The following is a 14658-nucleotide window of genomic DNA, read 5'->3' on the forward strand; positions in this document are numbered from 1 at the left end:
CCCCATAGTCCCCAACCCACAGCCTGCCACCCCCCCCACCACTGCCCCCTCACATGACCTGCAGCCCCCTGTTCCCTCTCCTCTCCCCCTCCTTCCCACCCTGCCAGAGGGGGCCCCCAGAGCTACGGGGCCAGGGCCCAGAACCTCCTGCACAGTAGCATCCGAGCCCTGGCTGCCATGGTGAAGCAGAGCACAGAGCCCAGCTCCCCCTCCCATGTGGGCTTTATGGATGCAGCAGAGCCCGCTGGGGACAGGAGTGGATGCAGGCTGCCTGCTGTGGGCTTGGGGTACCCTGCCCTGCTGCCCTCTCCCCAGAGGCCTCCATAGCCCAGCAGGCAGGACCTGGTACAGCAGGGCACAGCATCACAGGGAGGCTCAATGGTGCCACGGAAAGCCCAGTGCCACCATGGCAAGGTTCCCCCTGCCCACCTGGCAGCAGCAGGGGACAAATGCCCTGCCCCCCATGCCCCTCTCCAAGAGTATGCACAGTGGCAAGGAGCTGCCCCCCAACCTATCCTCTGGATGAGCTGTCTGTGGCTCTGTCCCACTCCCCACTGGGCCTTGCAGCTGTACATTCCCACCCTGGACCTAAGCCCCAGGTCACAGGCCCTGCTCCAACTGGGCAGCACCCCCAGCCCTGCCCAACTCCCTCCCTCACTGTGGGAGGCCTCAGTTCCTCCCCAACCCCCTGACTTACCTGAAGACAGCTATGGGAGCTGCTCTCCACCACACTGTCTGGCTGCCAAGTGCATGTGTGTGCGCACATGCAAGTGGCACCCCTGCCTGATTACCCTCATCCTGCTCCAGCCCCAAGCAGCCTCTTGTAGGCTGGAACTCTGCCAGTCTGCAAGAGGAAACCCACTGTTTCCTGCATTATTCTCCTTTCAAGAAGGAAAAAAAAAGGAGAAAATCTGCATTTTTCTCCTTAAAAGAAATTCTTCAGAAAATCCAGATCCCCACTCATGAAATCTCTTCCTCTTCACATGGCTGTCTCATATTCAAAGCCTAGTAGCAGACCTTTTGCTACTGTTAGTAGATGACAGGACAAAGTGAGATGTCCTCATATCCAATCGGATAGCTGTACAAGAACTGAGGAAGAGGCCTGGTTACTCTCTTACCTATCCCTGGATGGTCTGACACAATGGTTGCACGATACTCCTTACAGAACACTTGGTAGGCAGACATGTTTTTCTTCTTTGGCTGGACAAAAGAAAAAAAGAAAGTGAGGGAAGTTTTTTAAATTATACTAGTGTCTATTTAAATGTAAGGATTTCCTAGAATTTCTACAAAACCTTGCAGAAAATGACTGCTCTGCATTGGTCCACTGGGCAGTAAAGGGAACTCCCAAGAGAAGTAAGGAGGCTGAAGGAGAATTCTTTCATATTTTCTTGGTGAAATCAGCACTCATGAAAGTAAGGGCTTTAACTATTGATCAGAACCAGTCCTAGTCTACTTGTACCCTGCAAAAGCTCTGACAATGCATTTCATTCCCATACTACAATGACAGGTTAGATTCTAATACAGGATCCATACACACTTCTACTAATACATCTCAGTTCTGACTTCCAGCACCACTTCTCACTACATTGCCACTAGTCACACATCCATCAACTCAGCTCGATCCTGATACGTAACTACCTCTCATTCCAGTCCCAGCATCCCTACAAAGAGTGAGATATTAGCAACACAGTGATGGAAACAGGACACTCTGCCACCACAATCTGCGATTAGAGAAAGCCTACCCACAATTTTAGACAAAGCAGTCCATTTCATTGACTGAGATTTATGATGGCTTCTTGGATTATACCTGGCCAATTCCTGACACAATTCAGCTCAGTTTCTGTTAGTCTACTCCAGTGTTTCCCAACCTTTTCCAGCCCAAGGTACAATTACACTAATAAAAATTTTCCACAGCACATTTGTTAAGGCCTTCCCCATCCTCCTACCTATTGTAGCTCATTGCCGTGGCAAAATTCGATGGCACACCCATTCCTTTCTGACAGCCATGGCACACTGATTGGGAAACGCTGGTCTACTGTGATTTCTCCCTCTGTATACTGCATACTGCAACAGCTCCGTTATCTTGCAAAACTCATTTTATACACCATCCAGTTTTCCCCACTTTCATGTTTATAAATTAGCCATAGAACTCCAGGTTCTCAGCTTCCAACACAACTGGAAATGTGCCACTTCACAAAACTAGTATTTGCACTGCCATATTGGACTAGATTAGTGACCAGTTTTAGTCCAGTATCCTGTCAAGATACTTCAAAAAAAAAGGGTGAGAAACTCCAAAATGAACAGTTATAACAAACTACTCATAGAAAAAGTTTCTCACTAACCTCTGTCAGTGAATGTCTGGCTATACCCTGCAGTACCCATCCCATTTGGTGGAGAAGAGCAAGTGACTTTTTTTGTTTTTGCAAAACAGTTCTGGAAATGAAATGGTTAATGCCAATACTGTAGTTAACTTTGGATTTCATTATTTAAAAATACTTTGAGATAGAAATGCAAACTGCCCTGTCTAAGATACGTTTCTGAGAGACAATAATCTCAATATTCACTTGATTCACATAAACCCAAATGAAAGCTCCAGTTCTTGGGAAATGGCAGCAATCTGAATCTGCAACTGCAATACCTGATACCTGACCCATAGTTACGCAACATCACAGACTTTATATAGAACAATTTCTATTACCTGATGCTGTTTACCTTTTCTTTGTCCTTTTCTGCTTTCTCTGCCTTCTCTTTTTCCTTCTCTTCTTTTTTCTTCTTCTTCTCACTTTGTCCATCTACATGGAATACTGGAGGAGGTGGTGGAGGAGGAGGTGGAGGAGGGGGAGGAGGAAGAGGAGGCGGTGGCGGTGGCGCAGGGAGGACATATGGGGTGCTGGGTGGAGGGGGCGGTGGTAGCGGTGGTGGTGGTGGTGGTACTGGTACTGTGACTTCTGCTACTGCCACAGAGGTAGGGAGTCCAGAACTCCTTTTAGACTTGGAGTGCTTCTTCTCTTTATGTTTCTCTTTGTCCTTTTTTTTCTTACTCTTTTTCGATTTCTTTTTCTTCTTGATCTCCCGGTAAGAGTCATCTATCACCAACTCTCCAGCCTCCAACTCTCCCCCAGAGGATGAACCCGATTCTAATGGAGGCTCCAACCCTGAAATATCATACTCACTCCCATGACCTTCCGAAAAGAAGGTGGTGTCAGGGCCAAATCCCTCAGAGATGGGCGCTGGATGTGGGTCGGGTGGTGGCTTGTGCTTCTTCCGAGATGACTTCAGCAAGCTCTGAAACTCATGCCCCAAAAGGAATGATCCTTGTTCATCTCGGGCTGATTTCTTGGAGGATTTTTTTGTTGCTGCTGGTGGTGAAGAGTAGGGGAATGACTCCTCATCTGGTGCGCTGCCTGCTTTCTCCTTTGGTGAAAGGATGAGCTTCATCTTCAAGCCATCAGGCTCACGTAGGGTCAGCGTCTCGGTGTTTACATAGAGTGGTTTCATTTTTTTGGGTTTGTGGAAGCTCCCATCATCCAGTGAAGCCTCTCCACTGCTCCCACTCATCTTCTTCTTGTGGTGCTCCTTTTTGCTCTCTGAGTACCCAGAGGCAGTAAAGGAAGAGAAAGATGACTTTTCCGAGGTCTTTTTTGAGGCCTTGGAGCCTGTGGTAAGGGGCGTGGTGATAGCCTTGAGGAGGTCCATGGCTGTGTCAGCAGAAGTTGGGCTTGACACTGCTTTTTTCTTCTTCTTTGATGGTAGTTCCAAAGGTGAAAGGTCTAAAAGGGACCAAAGCAACACACATCAAATTCATCTCCTCCAAGGCAACCCCTCTTCCTACACTAGTTTGAAGTAGGACAAGAGTCCCACAGAACTCCTTATGCTCAGAGCTAGCTGGTTATTGTTCTGACATAGAGAAAAAGACTTCTAACCCCTATGGCCAGTGCAAGTCTTCCTTTGCAATGTGAAACAAGCTACGGATGAAGAGAAGCCATAGATTTCAAGCTGGTTAACAGTATAAACTGTGAAGTAGATCAGAACACTTTTGATAAAATATATTTTTGTCAAAATATACTACTTTCTTGAGGCCAATCCATTTCACAGAGATGTGCTTTTCACAACAAACTGCTGCCTAAGGTCCACTGTTTTATGGTTACTTCTAATCTGAGCTTTTCACTCTGAAAAGTTATTTTGAGAAAACTCTAATTTATGGAAACATTTGAAAGTTTAGTTTTTGTTTCACTACAGAAAAAGAACACATTTTGAAACCTTGAAATACTTTGTTCCGCAAGTAAATCCACAGCTTGCTGTGACATCAGAATGCAAAAGTCACATAAGGGCATGTTAGGGAATTGTGACTGCTCAGTGAATAAGACCTTGTTGTGTTGAAACCCCCAAATTAGTCCTTCATCCCTCCTCTGCAACCTGGGGCTTTCTGTCCACCTGCTGGGTATGTATCAGCCTTTGCGCTTCCCAACAGTTGGTGACTCCTAAATGAAGGAGTGCTGAATACAAAACTGTTACTGTGGGCCAGCAAGTGACCCTTCCTTAAAACTAGGGATCTGTAAGTCCTTCCATCTGCCCCATTTCCTTAATCCTGCACACTTGCTATCCTACCTCCGTGATAGAACTCATCGGAGGAATGCTTCCTCTTCTTCTTGTGTGATTCTGTCCCCAGGAAGAAGAGCTCAGTGTCCTGGAAAAAGAGAAGAAATGAGTTGGAAAGACAGCAGAAAAAAAGAACAAATGTGCACTGGATACTGATGCAGATAATTCTGGAAACCAGTATTATAATTATTATTATTTATATTACTACAGCAAAAAAGGAACCCTAGTCATGACGATGACTTTACAGTAGATGCTGTACAAACACAAAACAAGAAGGTCCTTGCCCCAAAGAGCTTACAATCTAAGATAAACAACAGAGGGATACGGATAGGCAAGGGAAGCAATGATCATCAGTCAGCATATGTAAGGCAATGCCTAAAGCACATCAGCAACCTAACTGCTGTTGAGACTTCCATAGATACTTGAAGGACAGCGACCTATGGGAGATGCTTCTCACACGAGACTGGCAACATGAAAGACAATAAAAAAGGAGCCTGTCTGAAAATCTAACAAGCTGGCAATGGCAGCTGACATCAGGCCTTGATCAAATGCAAGCGCTGATGTCAACGTACTGAATGAGAGATGGTAGGTAAGGAGAGAAAAGGCTGTGAAGGGCCTTACAAGTGGAGACAAGTAGCTTGTTTGATGTACTGGAGAAGGGGGAACCAGGAGAGAAATGCAAAGGGAGAGGTGAGGTGACCTGGCCAAAATGACTGACTAGGAAAATGGTCTTACAGATATGCATTGCAAAACACTTTAATTATTTACTGACCATTTTGAAAATAAAAATTAAGCTTGTTTGGAAGAATCCAGCTGAAGGATGGAAAATGAACCAGCAAATGAAAAAGCAAAAGCAGAAAACTATAGTTTTCCACATCTGCTGAACTTAAAAAAAAATAAAATTAAAAAAAAAAAAGGATCCCCTTTTAGTTGACTCCAAAAAGCATAAATTTTAGTTCAGAGAGGAAAGTTTAAAAAAAAACAACTTAGGTTGTCAGTATCTATTCTCAGTTTTTTAACATCCCACAGAGATGAATGGAGCAGTTTGGAGCTTTTGGTTACCTGTGGCACTGCAATAACTAGAATCTTCTTCTTTAAAAGACTGCCTAAAATCCTGCTCTCCCTTTCATTCATCTAACATGAAGTCACAAATCAGAGACAAAACAATTAGGCCCGACTCCTTCTCAGAGCAATACAGCACTACACTTCAAATCATAAAGTGTCCCTGAGCAACATGGGATATTCCATGAGCTTTGCCTACAATCCTCTGCAGGACACTTCCTCAAAACAACCAATTCTCCCACCCTACTCCAACTAGGGTGTCCATCACAGAGGACAGTCTGGTTGTCCTCTGTCCTCTATTGATACAAAACTGACGCCTTTATGTCTCTTTATGAAGAGAAAAATGAGGACATAAAGGCGTTGGGCTTTGTATTAATAGAGGACAGAGTAGCAGAAAACCGAAATGCCCTCTATGACGCCCACGCTAACTCCATCACAAGCTTTTACGCGCATCCTTTCACCTTCAGCCTTTTCTTCCAGGTCTTCCTGACCTGAGCTGCTATGTCTTCCTCTTCCTGCAGCAGATCCTTGTAAGAGTGCTTTCTCTCTTGCTGGGTTCTGCCTGCTGTCAGCCCCACGTCATGAATACTTCAGTCACCCACTAAGAGCCCTAGGACTGATGAGTGTGATGGGAAAAAAAATATTTGGGGGTGCGCCTCCCCAGTAGGTAAGTCCCACCTGGCCCGGGCCCCACTCAATTTACCCCTGCTCCTACCTCTGCTGCACTGTCCTTCACCTTACAAGCCTCGATCTAGCCCCCACCCCTCCCCTCCCCCATGGACTGAGCTGCTGGGCTGGGGCACGTGTGTGCTTGCATGCAGGCACTCAGCCCCCCACCCCAGCTTTGGATCGACTCCGAAAGGCTCTGAGATCTACCGGTGGATCTCGATCCGCTGGTTGGTGACGACTGTTCTAAACCCTTCCCTCCTCAAACACACACAACTAAGTAGGAAGTTTTTGTTACAGTCCACAAAGTGAACAGATTTGTTTTCCAACTACTCGGGAGAAGTACTGGGCACAGAAATTAAGTCACACCACCATGAAAACATGTGAAACCCCAACGGCACATATGGCAAGTCCTAGGTAGAATTCACATGCCACAGTCTACATAAGAAATACGTACGACGACAGATTCCTGCCCCCTCCCCCCCAGTAGGCTTACAATCTTAAGGGCCAGATACGAACATAGCAGTTGCCAATGACTAGGTCAGACCAGAAGTCCACTGTGTCCAGTCTCCTGTCCCAGACTCCTGGGGACAACAGGGCTGTTGGCCTGATCATGTCCCCATGCAGGGTTTTACCAGGCAGTGCCCACTGGCTCCCTAGACCAGTGGTCTCCAACGTGGGGTCCGCGCAAGACAATCCACTGGGGTGCAGGAAGAAAATATTAGCACTATTTATATAGATAGGGGTACGTGATCAAAAAAGTTTGGAGAGCACTGCCCTAGACCCATCTGGGGGCCGGTGGGCATAGTACAGCGTACTCTGCTCCATGTCCCCCCTTGGCGCTCTCGTTTCAAACCTATGGCTTTCACTCCCATTCCCGTTTTATATTTTTTTGTTGTCTTAAGCAACCAGTGCCATGCCCCATCAGCAAGGGGGTCTTTGTCCCACGTCAAAAGGCCTGTCCCACCGACCCCCTGGGGACTGCATGGCTGCTTTTGTCCCCCATCCATTCACGTCTTTGGGCAGAGTTTCACTGGGCAGTATCCAATGGCTCCCTACACTTAAGGGCCAGTGGGCACTGACCCGTGTCACCCCTTGGTGAACTTATTTTAACCCTTTGAGCTTTGCTCCCATTCCTATTTTGTCCTCCATTAATAATGAGTTCAGCCAACACCCCCCCAGCAGCCCCCCTAATAACAGTGGGGGGGGGGGCGGAGGGGGTAACTAACTGCTCTGTGGGCATCAAGCCCACGTTAACTGTGTGCATCCAGTAGGCGAGTGTCCCACGGACGCCCCCGCCCTGGCCCATCGCAGTCTCACTCCCCACACTTTCCCGCCTCGGCGGTTTGAAGCGGCCCCGCGCGGCCTCTCACCCTGGCGGGCTCCAGCCTCGCTCCGGCCCGCGGCCCCGCGCCTCCAGCCAGCCCTGAGGTCCTCCCGCCGCCTGGACCGGGGTGAGGGGGTGGGGAGGGGGCCGCACGGCCGCTTCCCTTCACTCCGATTCGCCGCTTCCCGCCTCGCCGCCGCCGCAGCCCACGGCCGCCATCTTGCAGGAGCGGGCGGGGAGAGACGCCGCGCGGCACCGCCGGCCAGGCAGAAGCAGCGGAGCGCCGAGCGCGTCGATAGCCGACGCTCTTGAGCCGCTGTTGCGCACAGAGGGGTGAACCCGGTGGACTGTCCCCGCGGCTGAGCCGCTTCGCTCCGGGGCGGGGAACACAAGCCGAGGCCCCTCCCCCCACCGCCTACCTCGCCCAGCATCCCGCCCCAGGGTCCAGCGGGCGTCACGTGACGGGCGAGCCCAGCCGCGTTTGGTCACGTGAGCGGCGCCTGCACTACAAGTCCCAGAAGCCCCCCCCGGCCACTTCCAGCGGGCACGCGAGTAGTGCCGGGTAACAGTGGTGCGACAGGGTACGGTGATAGCGAGGGATCCTGATTTTCTCTGATTTGAAAAAATTCTCTGTTTTCAGTTTAAAAAAAGAAACCTCAAATTGACATTTTTCCATGGTTAAAATGAAGCGCTATCTATCTATTTATATATCTATATAGGATGAGCACGCTAATGTTATTAATGATATTAATAAATTGGGCATGATGATAAATGGTATATTGATCATGCAAGTGACATATATTGACATATCGATATATTAATATGTTAATATATAATATAATACAATATAATGTAACACTCTACTATATTAAATTATTTTATATATTCTATTATATTTTATTGCATAAAATTATATTGCATCATATATAATATTATATATTGCACTATTATATTACCTTACATTATATATTATATTGTGTTATATATTGTGTTGTTATATATTGCATTATTATATTATGTATTGTATTATGTATTGTGTCATATATTGCATTACTTGTGTTTATATATTATTACATATAATGCATTCCATTATAAAATAGTACTATGATTACTATATGAGTAGTGTGCAATAAGAGATCACGCCAAATGATCATCAGTTGCAGTGTAATAGGGCCCTCAAGCAGCAATTCTCAACCAGGGGGGCCACAGCACCCTGGCGTGCCTGGAGATCCTTTTGGGGTGCCCCAGGGGCCATACACTATTAGCACTGCTAGGTGTGGGCTTGGGATTTGCTAGCTCGGACCAGAGGTTTCAAATCGGAATCCACGGTGTTGAACATGTTTGGATCTGCTGTATCTTTCTGAGGTCTTTGTAGTAGAAGAATTGCTCAGTTGTTTTTCTAGAGTCAAGAGTGAAAGCTAAGAGCCGGCATTTTTTGAGGGGTGCCTTGAGTCTGAAAAGGTCGCAAACCACGGCTTTCAAGCACTGGTGGAGACCAGAGCCCTCGCTATCAGTGCCTACAGTGTGCAAACACACAGCAAGTGCCAGCGCTTGTCATAACAACCCCTAAGTGTGCATATGCTTTACTTACCAGAACAGTGCCGATGAAATGATTGTGGGATCAAGGCCTGAAACAGTATTAATTCCACACATTCTCACAAATCTACATGCCTTAGATTAGCCCCCACCATCAATGCAGCCCTCATGGCAATATGGCTTGTTTTACAAATATTTACTATCATCTCACAGACATCAGATTGGACAGGCGTGGTCGAGACTGCATGAGTATGAATAGGGAGGAGGCAGGTGTGACATCACCAGGGAGGGCAACAGTGTGCTTTTAAAACAAGAAGGCTGATTTGGAATAGGGTTCAGAGATAGCAAGGAAGTTATAAAGAGATCTAGTAGCTTGATAGCATGTTTCCTATTCTGCTCCCTGGCATGAGACAGGACTGTAGGTCTCCTGAAGTTTAATGATTGCAGCTAATGGTTCAGAGGTATCAGACTGTGTCTGTGATGGTGTGTAAGGGAGTGTATGTTTTTTATTCAGTCAAAAATGCAGAAAGGAGCAGCTCCCTTGAAGCGAACCATTTTATTTATTAGTGTTCAAGTTACTATAGCATGAAATTTGCACATAAAGTCATTGAAGTATTAAAAGGCTATACATCATTCAGACTTCCCCGATGATATCCATCCAACTTCTTCCTAACCCTGCAAAATATTAATATAATACCTATCTTTTATATGGCACTTTTAATCAGTAGATAACTATTCTAAAAAAAAGTTATTCTAAAAAAAAATTCTAAAAAATTATCTTAAATCTAGTTGGTCTAATAAAAGATATCACCTCTTCCAAGAGTTTTGATTTCTTTATTCTAAAAAAAAATTCTAAAAAATTATCTTAAATCTAGTTGGTCTAATAAAAGATATCACCTCTTCCAAGAGTTTTGATTTCTTTATTCTAAAAAAAAATTCTAAAAAATTATCTTAAATCTAGTTGGTCTAATAAAAGATATCACCTCTTCCAAGAGTTTTGATTTCTTTATTCTAAAAAAAAATTCTAAAAAATTATCTTAAATCTAGTTGGTCTAATAAAAGATATCACCTCTTCCAAGAGTTTTGATTTCTTTATTCTAAAAAAAAATTCTAAAAAATTATCTTAAATCTAGTTGGTCTAATAAAAGATATCACCTCTTCCAAGAGTTTTGATTTCTTTATTCTAAAAAAAAATTTCAGTTAATCTCTCTTTTCAGAGCCAATGTGTGAAGATAGCTAGCTAGCATGGAACACAGGGATTTACATCCTGCATTCAAACAACCTAGCATCTCCTTCTTTTGGACTATTCAGGGATTTCATTAGCATACAGATCTGGGCAGTAGGGCTGTGTGAAGCTTCGGTCCCTGATTCAATTTGGCAGAGATTTGGCCTGATTTGGTGGCTGAATCTTTGAATCCAGATCGAATCAGAGAACCTTTTAATCTCTCCCAGTCAAATCGGAACCCTCTGAATTGATTCAGAAAGATTCGGAAATTTGGACATAGAGGCAGCTTTAAATGTTTTTTTCTACATACCCCTAGGTAGCAGGGGCTCGTGAGTGCTGCAGTGCTGGGGCACATGGAGCATCCCACAGAAGCATGGGGGGCTCCCCAGCACTCTTGGCAGCAGACCTGGAAGTGGATCAGAAGCACTTCTGGTCTGGAATGGGCTTCCAAGGGAGGTGGTGCTCTCCCCTTCCTTGGGGGTCTTCAAGAAGAGACTGGACAAGCACCTACCTGGGGTCGTCTGGCCGCAGCACTCTTACCTGCCTAGGGCAAGGGGTCGGACTCAATGACCTATTGGGGTCCCTTCTAACCATAACATCTATGAATCTATGAGCACCTAAGCTGAGGTTAGGTGACTATCTCCTAGTGAAAAGTCCCACTAAGTGCTCATGTACATCTTTATGATTGTGAATACTTTTAAAAATCTGGCATTGAGGCCCCTGCCCAAGGTCACACAAATAGTTTACAACAGAACATAGAACTGAGAGTTCCTAAACCCCAAGGCTAGGGACAGAAGTTATACATAAATCGGCTTAAGTGATCAGAAACCAGTTTAAACCTGTAACAGAACATAAGTTTAGTGCACACAAGCCAATTTCAAAATGGTCCAAACTGATTTAAGATAAACCTGGTTGAATGTAGTATCAGACTTAACTGATTTGGGTCAAACCGGTTTATGCAACTTCTTTCCCAGACTGGCTCCTGGTTTAAATTAAACCAGAGCCCCCCCAGCATCCCAGCATGCTCTGGACCTGTGGGCTGGGCTGTGCTCTCTGCTTTTTGAGCTAGAGCTCTGTGAACTGGGCAGAAGCCTGGCGCAGTGAGCAGCCCCTGCTGGGGGTGAGTGGAAAGCAGCCGGAGCTGGAGCCAGAGCTCCATGCGCTTGGCAGAAACTGCAGAGCTGAAGCTTCCACTTGCACAGTCTGTGACAGCTCTGACTTCCCCAGTCCTGCCTGCAACCCAGCCTCCCCGCCAGGAAGAGGCTTCTGCTCCCAGGACACCATGAGAGGGGCTGCTGCCCCCATCACAGTTGCTCCCCCCTCACCGCTCTAGCAGCAGGGGTAGGGGTGTGGCTAGAGGCCAGCCAGAATGGCTCCCTTAGGTGAGGGGGCAGGGAGAGGGGTTATTTCCCCCCCTCCCTCTGGCATCTGGTGAAGGGGACAGGAGGCAGCTTATCCCGCTGCTTGCCCCATGCATGGAGTGATCGGCTGTGGCAGCAGCAGTTGGGGTAGGCAGACCCCGGCTGCAGCCCCCTGGGGACAGAGGGGGGAATAAATCCCTTCCCGTTTCCTCTGCCTCAGGGGGCCATGCTGGCTGGCCTCTGGCTGCGCTCCTGCCCCCACAGCTGCAGCTGGCTGAGGTCTGTGCTGGTGGGACAGGGAAGGGGGAATTAATCCCCTTCTCTGGCCAGTTCACTTGAGGCTACTGCCTGGGTTGGCTATGCTCCCCCACCACAGCTTTCCTGCAGACAAGTGCTGCTCTAGCACCCCCTGGCTTCTGGCCTGAGCCACTGCAGGCATGGGCCTGCATTTCCTGAGTCAAAAACGAATGTCTATTCACTTGCAAATTGGTTCAATCTAGGCAAGTTAGACTAGCTTGCAAATATTGAATCAGTTCAGGCTCCAGCTTTTTGAGTGTCTGTCCCTAGCCCAGGTTAGTGCTGGCACCACTGCACTAACTTTCCTTTGACAGGTGAAAAATGGGAAACAGCAAAACAAGGTCCCCTTATCCTTTTCAATCAGGTTGTTTATGTATTGCAGTCATAGGTTGAAGGGACCATCTCTGGAGTTCAGAAGGTGGAGTCTTTCATTCAGTTCACTCTGGCCTTGGTCTCTCTGAATATGTCTACAATGCAGCTGTAGAGAGCTCATTCTTGTTGCCAAGGCAGTAAAGTGCAGGTCTTCCCACAGGTCCTGTTTCTTTGGTTCACCATCTCATGCCTGCCTGCTCTCAGATGGTGTCAATCGTTTCCCAGGTCCAGGACTATTATTTTAAACATTTCCAAGTCTTTTATGTGCAAAAGCCTTCTTCCGTCCTATCAGCACACAACATCACAGCCCTCTTCTCAGAGACTGGCTGGCCTTTTCCTTCTCTAGCCCACTTCAAAGGGATCCCTACCATCCTTTCACTGAAGATACAGGGTCACCATTCTGGACTTTCCTTTCTTTGGACCTTCCTCAGTTCTCTCTTAGCAGGGAATCACTATACTGACAGCTATTATTCTCCTCTGCCCAAAGGGACTTTCCTTACTTCTGGCCAAGTGCTTCCTCTGGGCACAACTGACTAGGTTCCCTGTATCAAAGAGACAGTTGTACAGAGCTAAGGCATTCAGGCCAGATCAGAGTGTATAACAAATGATTTGTTACCTGCATTGTTTCAGCATTAGGGATTGACTTATTTGTTTTAGTCCCTGCAGAAAGCATCCTTCTCTATTTACCCAGGAAAATGGAATGAAATCATTAACACATTTGTAAGGATACTACAGCATCTATTACATTAATACGATAGATACTTTTCAAATGCTGCCTGATTCCACAGTATCTCTCTCAGTGGGCATGTACATTCTTCTTCTGTGGCTACCTCTTCTACACCTGCATAGTGAATGAAAAAGCTAGCTGGGAGATCAGTGACCTCATTTATGTGCTGGAGAAACAATACATCACCTTACACAGATATAAGCAGGGTACAGACAGGAAGAATGAAGCACCTGGGAGGCATTAGCCAAAAGGAAGGGAGAGGGAGAGATTGTTAGAGGAGAGGTTAAATGCTGTAAGGCAGATTCAAAGGTGATGCACTGGATAGGGTGAGAGTTACCTCTTCTGCTCAGTTTGACGTCCTTACAATTATCTTCTCCCCTAGGTGCATGTAAGAGAGTCTAGACTAGTTTCATCTGCATGCCACAGACTGAAAAGGGCTATAACATACACTGTCCTCAGGCTCCTCAGCAATTTACCAAACTTCTTTTAAATATCAGTGAAGTAGGGGGAAATCTGAGGGAATCAAATACACACTTTCCTTCTGCCTTTGACCCAGTGGGTACTTGCTGACATCAGTGGAATTACCTGAAGTATTATTGGCACTGACAAACATCTCAGTGTTGGATACTTTTTCCCTCACAATCCTGACATGACCCAACTACCCTCCTTTATCAGTTTATCAAGTTATTGGTCTATTTTTTGGAACTGGTGAAAGTACTAGCATGGCTCATTTGCATTTTGGCTGGTTCAGCTGTGTCTCAGGCCTCGTGAAATCACCCACCATGGCTGCACTCAAAACAAAATCTCTCTACTCAGGGTCCAGTTTATCATGCCCTGATGTACAGTATTTATAAAGAACAGTTTTAGCCCCTCTCAGGCTTTGTTTTGCTAGGCTAAACACACCATGCTCTTTTAGTCTCCTGTCATTAAAAAGGTTTTCTATTCCCTGATCAACCAAGTAATCATTTTCCACCTCTGTTCCACTATGACTTCGTCTTCCCCACACAAGTGACTAGAGCTATGCATAATATAGTGTCCCCAGTGCCTTAAACAATGGCAGTAATGCTTCCCCATCTACTGGAAATACCTCACCTTTTGCATGGTCATAAAAAAATCAACTCTTTATTAAAAGTTTGGATACAGTTTTCTGATCCTCCCTTCTTTTGCAAGCATTCACATGACAACACATTGTACAACCAAGCTAACTTATTAACAGATAAACTACAAATACTGTGCTGAAAGCATTACAGGCAACCAACCCCGTGACTGCAAAGTCAACAAATGTTGTGTACAGGAGCTGTGAACCCAAACAGTGCAAAGTCACTGATAGGGGAACTGAAGATTTGCAGTACCCTGGCTTTCCTTTTCTTGGGGCTGCAGAAGGGTAGAATGAACAGGAATATCTACATTCCTTGGAGTCTCAAACCAGCAGAGACTCCCCATGCCTGAAGAAGGGTGACTGCACCCAAAAGCTTGCCAAGAACTT

General features: G+C 46.2%; 1 protein-coding gene across 1 annotated transcript in view; it reads right to left on the reverse strand.

Annotated features, from left to right (window-relative positions):
• HMGXB4 (HMG-box containing 4) overlaps positions 1-14273 on the reverse strand; it is a 23112-nt gene extending 8839 nt beyond the window's left edge. The window contains exons 1-5 of the mRNA XM_019515810.1: positions 14265-14273; positions 7701-8069; positions 4609-4687; positions 2713-3770; positions 1119-1200 (exon numbers count right to left, since the gene is read on the reverse strand). Of these exons, the coding sequence (XP_019371355.1) occupies positions 1119-1200; positions 2713-3770; positions 4609-4687; positions 7701-8069; positions 14265-14273 (1597 nt within the window). The remainder of the gene's footprint in view (positions 1-1118; positions 1201-2712; positions 3771-4608; positions 4688-7700; positions 8070-14264) is intronic.
• Positions 14274-14658: the final 385 nt, after the last annotated feature.

The sequence above is a fragment of the Gavialis gangeticus genome, unplaced genomic scaffold (genome assembly GCF_001723915.1).
Source record: "Gavialis gangeticus isolate Ggan-Ray unplaced genomic scaffold, GavGan_comp1, whole genome shotgun sequence".
Taxonomy (NCBI): Eukaryota; Metazoa; Chordata; order Crocodylia; family Gavialidae; genus Gavialis; species Gavialis gangeticus.